Raw genomic sequence first — 4,605 nt, forward strand, 5'->3', positions numbered from 1 at the left:
TGAGACCAACATCTAAAATCTTTTTAGATTATGTATATTCTTATTACTGTGTCTATCCCCAGTGTCTCTTCTCCTTGACTCTGTTAGTTGCCTGCTATTTAAAGAGCCCTCCCACTGAGTTCAGTGATGGGACAAAGACAGGACAGAGCTACTTTGGAGCCAGAATAAAACATCGGAGTCACTGGTTATGTATCCCATCTGTATTATAGACTTCCATATGCACCTATAGGTACAGTAGTTTGCTCATTGGGTTAAGGTTTGTCTGCTCATTGGGTCACAAAAGCTATGCTTGAAATCTTGAAGTGTCTCATCAGACCCAAGGCTCTATTCTGGAGGAACATTAGTGTTTGAATCAGTGTACAGTAATTGCTGTCTTACAGTACAGCTTCCTGAGGATCGGCTGCCACCTAAAAACTTACGTAGCTTCTCAATTTACAATAACTGTATACAATGTAGCAAAGATGATGGACAATAAGTACAAATGTGTAGTCCTTCACTAGATACCATTTGAAAATATTCCTTTTAAAAGTTAGTAGAAATCCTGCCTCTACATAGATTTTTACCAGGATACTTTTTCCATTGTGGGGTGTTAAGGTGAATTACACACAGGCCCACTGAAAGCCCATCTGGGCTGGCAGCCTGGCACAGTGTGTGTTGGTCACTGCAATGTGCCGTAGAAGGCCAGTTTGGACGGTATGGTGGAGACCTGTGGCCCGAGTGTCTCAGTGCCTAGAGAATGCAGCATACAGGGCTTCCTTCTGAGAGATTAGTGCCAAATATGACGTTTTCCTGTCATCTATCTACTGGATCATTTCTTTAATCTACCCTGTTTCAGTTTAATAATTTCAAAAATTATTCTCACATTTTCACTGTTTACAGTAAATGCCTTCAAAAAGAAACACCAAAAGCTTAGTTTTATAGGGTATATTAAATGTTTACAAAATATTTGTTTTGTTCTACTTTATTCTACCCTTTACTCAAATCGTTATGCAAAGGGTAGAAATACACTGAACAACATTTTCATTGTTGGATGATCTTGTTTTTTTGGCCAATGTACCAGTACCAATATACTGTATACATTACTTTGTATGTACAGTACATAGATTCCCAGAGATGTCGATTTCTGTAAAGCTGCAATATATAGTTCCTTTTGGACACATAATATTTACAAATACTGTCATTTTTTAAAAGTATTGTTAATGCACTTTACAACATCATAGCGCCTTCGTAAAATATGGTTTCTCCCAGTTTTATAACACTGAATGCTGTACAGATGTAGGCTCTTCATTTGATCACCTTGTTGCAGGAGAACTTTCTTGCAATGCAGTAAACATTAAACTTGTAGTGTATCTGAGGTTTAAAAAGACTTCTGAAGTTTGTTATTTCCACGTTGAAATTTCAGACTTGATTTTCCCTTACAAAAAAATGGATCAAGCCCCTACAAAAATGTCAATTTTTTATTATCCACAAAATAATTCACATTTCCCTACTGTAGCAAACTGGCTCAAATTAAGATCCTACATCTATACATGTGGTCTGCACATATAGCCGAATGACTGGATGGCAGGGAGTAGAGGAGAGGTGGTCATCCACGGTAAAGATCCCATCAGTACAACCGCTGGACGCCAACATACCTTGGGTCGCTTCTTCTGTCCCGGACCTCAATCTAAGGGCAATAAAAAAAAGTCTCACAGCAGTGCATCATGTAAGGATATTGAAATAATACCAATTATATAGCAATGTATTACAATACAGAACCAGACAGTGCTTTGAACTCATTCAGCCAAACACATATTATACAAGATGGGACTAATGGGACAAACACACTGATCAATTTAGACAATAACTGCACCATGCACGAAGCCATGACACTGTTCACTTACGAAGTCACTTACCCCGGACACAGCAAAATCTGCGAGAACAAAGTAAAATATTGTTGTAAATAAGGGGGTCAAAAATACACATTCTGTTACAGCACATACAATATTACACACAGTATAATCTCTATCGGTGAGTTAGTGCAGGGTTAATCAGATGAGTGGTGAGCGAGACACTGCAGATGATACATAGATACTGGCATATCCCACTGAAAGCTGGTGAGTAACCATGGAAACCACCATAGGAGTATAGTATAAAGAATTCACGATACTTTGGCATTTCCCTACCAAACAGTGTAATCCTCTGATCTGACAGTTAACTTCATGAGGGGTCTATTACTTTTCTGTCATAATGGTGACAGTGAGTTTTAGAACACTTCATATAAGATTCTGACATCAATCTCTTCAAAGGTCCCCTGAAAGAACATCTCTCCGCTCTGATAACTCAATATGATCCGACCAGTCTGATGCAATCCTGTGCAAACAGTGAGAACAGACTCTGGTGGACATTCCTACCCTCATCCATGCAGTTTCACAGTGAGTGCAATAAGCTAGACTGATCGACTTAATAACAATACCAGATGTAATATTTTATCATTCAGAAATCATGACAACTATCAGAGCAGGTTATGCAATCTATCTCATAAGTATACAGGAAAATCTATCTGATTTTGGAAACCAATGTGGATTAATTATAGATACGATGTGTTTTGGTCAATGCTTGTTTGCGTCTGAAATGGCACCCTATTCCCGACTGAACTGCTTTTAGCCAGAACCCAATGGGTCCTGGTTAAAAGAAGTGCATTATGTAGAGAAAATGGTGCCCTTTCAGATGCAGTCTTGTCTTGGTCTAATCCATCCCTCACCTTTATTGTTGTCAGCCTTGCGTTCCTCCAGGAACATGTTGTTCTGTCTGTTTCCCAGGACGAAGGCCAGGAAGGAGAGGATCAGGGCGTCCAGGATGCCGATAATAGCAAGGATGTAAGACCAGCGGACAGAGCAGTTACCCAGGGTATACTTCCCCGTCTCTTCCCCACACAGGTCCCGCACCACCTCTGCATCCCAGCCATCTGGAAAGATTATACAGCCCAACACCAGGCATACAGCTGGGGGAGAGAGAAGAGAGAGAGGATGTTCAGGAGATAGAGTCTATGGGAAACATGGATGCATGATTCAAAAGCTAAACTTTTGTTACATTGTCATCAAAAGACCAGTAAAAATCATAGAGCTGTATAAAGATCATTACATGTAAATAAGCGTGTTTTTTTGCATGGACATTATCATTGAGGGTTTCCGTCATTTTAAAGTAGTCATCTGAGTGGGGATTCCTATGGGTTGGGAGTGATCAGCCAATGATCAGAGCATTGTCTTCTTCAAATTGGTTTGCCTACTTTGTAAATGGCTTTAAACTATATGACCGCCATCTTGTGGCCACAATAAATGAATGACACAAGATTTGATTCCAGACTCCAGCATTGCAGATAGCTTTACACTTAACTACTTTAAAATGGAGATAGCCACAAAGGCACTCTACATAACTTCACAGATGCCATAATTGGCACAGATACAATGTTGAGATCTCTATGGTCCAAATACAGTATAGGCAATGGGGGTTGGATAAAAAATGCAAACCATAATTGCTGTAATTGCTATAATGTTTTAGAGGAGACATGAAGGAGACATTAGCATTGGCATGGACAATCACATAGAAGTCATGAGTCACTTTTCTTTGAGTGAGAGAGTAAGTAAGATCCCTGTGCCTGGCTCTCAGGGGGTTGATGGGGTGGAACAGGGTCTTTTCTGCTGATGTTCCTGCTGCTGCTTATCTTTCAGCTCTGGGCCTCTGGGTCTCTCTGAGTCCCCAACTCTCACTCATTCTTCTGTCCCGGAGTCTCTGATTCCCCCTCGTCTGCCTCGCTGCTGCTGAGCTCACCGCAACCTCTCTGCTGATCCCATTCTAATGAGCTTGTAAGATTGCCTCCCAGATGATATTCCCAATACTGCTGCGCAGCGCCAAACACACGGCAGCTTCCCAAGCAGCTCATCCATCAACGGTATTGAGCTCAGACAGTCCGGTTGATAATGATGGCATTTTGCAACTGCAAACATAGACACACAGATGAAAAGACACAGGACAGAAACTCTCTAATAATAAAATCGTTTCATGGTGCAGCTAAATGTAGAAATGCTTGTACTAAATTTGGACTATGATAGACATTCACATTTTCAATTGGAAGGGTCTTTCTCCTCCTCAGTCGGCCCTGTAAAGCTTCCCCTGAGGTTTGGTGAGTAACACTCAGCAGTGTACACTACATCCCTCCCCAGCCTTGCTGGCCTGCTGGCCTTCAGGCCTACTAACCGCCTTTTTATTTATATGGCCTCCAGGTTGAAAATCAATTGCACCACAAATAATCTTGTTCTGAGAAACAAAATCCAAGGGCTTTGAAGTTGTCATTTCTCTTCTTTTCCCTTCGGTTCCTCCCCTCTCATAAGATATTTCTGAACTTGTACAGAGAACTTCAAAGGTAGCAGCCAGGGAGAGGAGTGAGGAGGAGACAGAGCTACAGAGAGCGGTAGAGCTGGCCCACTTTTAGTCTCTCTCTCTCTCTCTCTCTCTCTCTCTCTCTCTCTCTCTCTCTCTCTCTCTCTCTCTCTCTCTCTCTCTCTCTCTCTCTCTCTCTCACACACACACACACATTCCTGTTCTCTCTTTCCTCTCTCGTTTTTT

General features: G+C 41.3%; 1 protein-coding gene across 1 annotated transcript in view; it reads right to left on the bottom strand.

Moving 5' to 3' along the window:
* Positions 1 to 1,606: 1,606 nt before the first annotated feature.
* LOC139367580 (LHFPL tetraspan subfamily member 3 protein-like) overlaps positions 1,607 to 4,605 on the bottom strand; it is a 19,467-nt gene continuing 16,468 nt past the window's right edge. Inside the window, exons 2-4 of the mRNA XM_071105837.1 lie at positions 2,744 to 2,983; positions 1,896 to 1,912; positions 1,607 to 1,666 (exon numbers count right to left, since the gene is read on the bottom strand). Of these exons, the coding sequence (XP_070961938.1) occupies positions 1,607 to 1,666; positions 1,896 to 1,912; positions 2,744 to 2,983 (317 nt within the window). The remainder of the gene's footprint in view (positions 1,667 to 1,895; positions 1,913 to 2,743; positions 2,984 to 4,605) is intronic.

This window comes from Oncorhynchus clarkii, chromosome 16, assembly GCF_045791955.1.
Source record: "Oncorhynchus clarkii lewisi isolate Uvic-CL-2024 chromosome 16, UVic_Ocla_1.0, whole genome shotgun sequence".
Taxonomy (NCBI): Eukaryota; Metazoa; Chordata; class Actinopteri; order Salmoniformes; family Salmonidae; genus Oncorhynchus; species Oncorhynchus clarkii.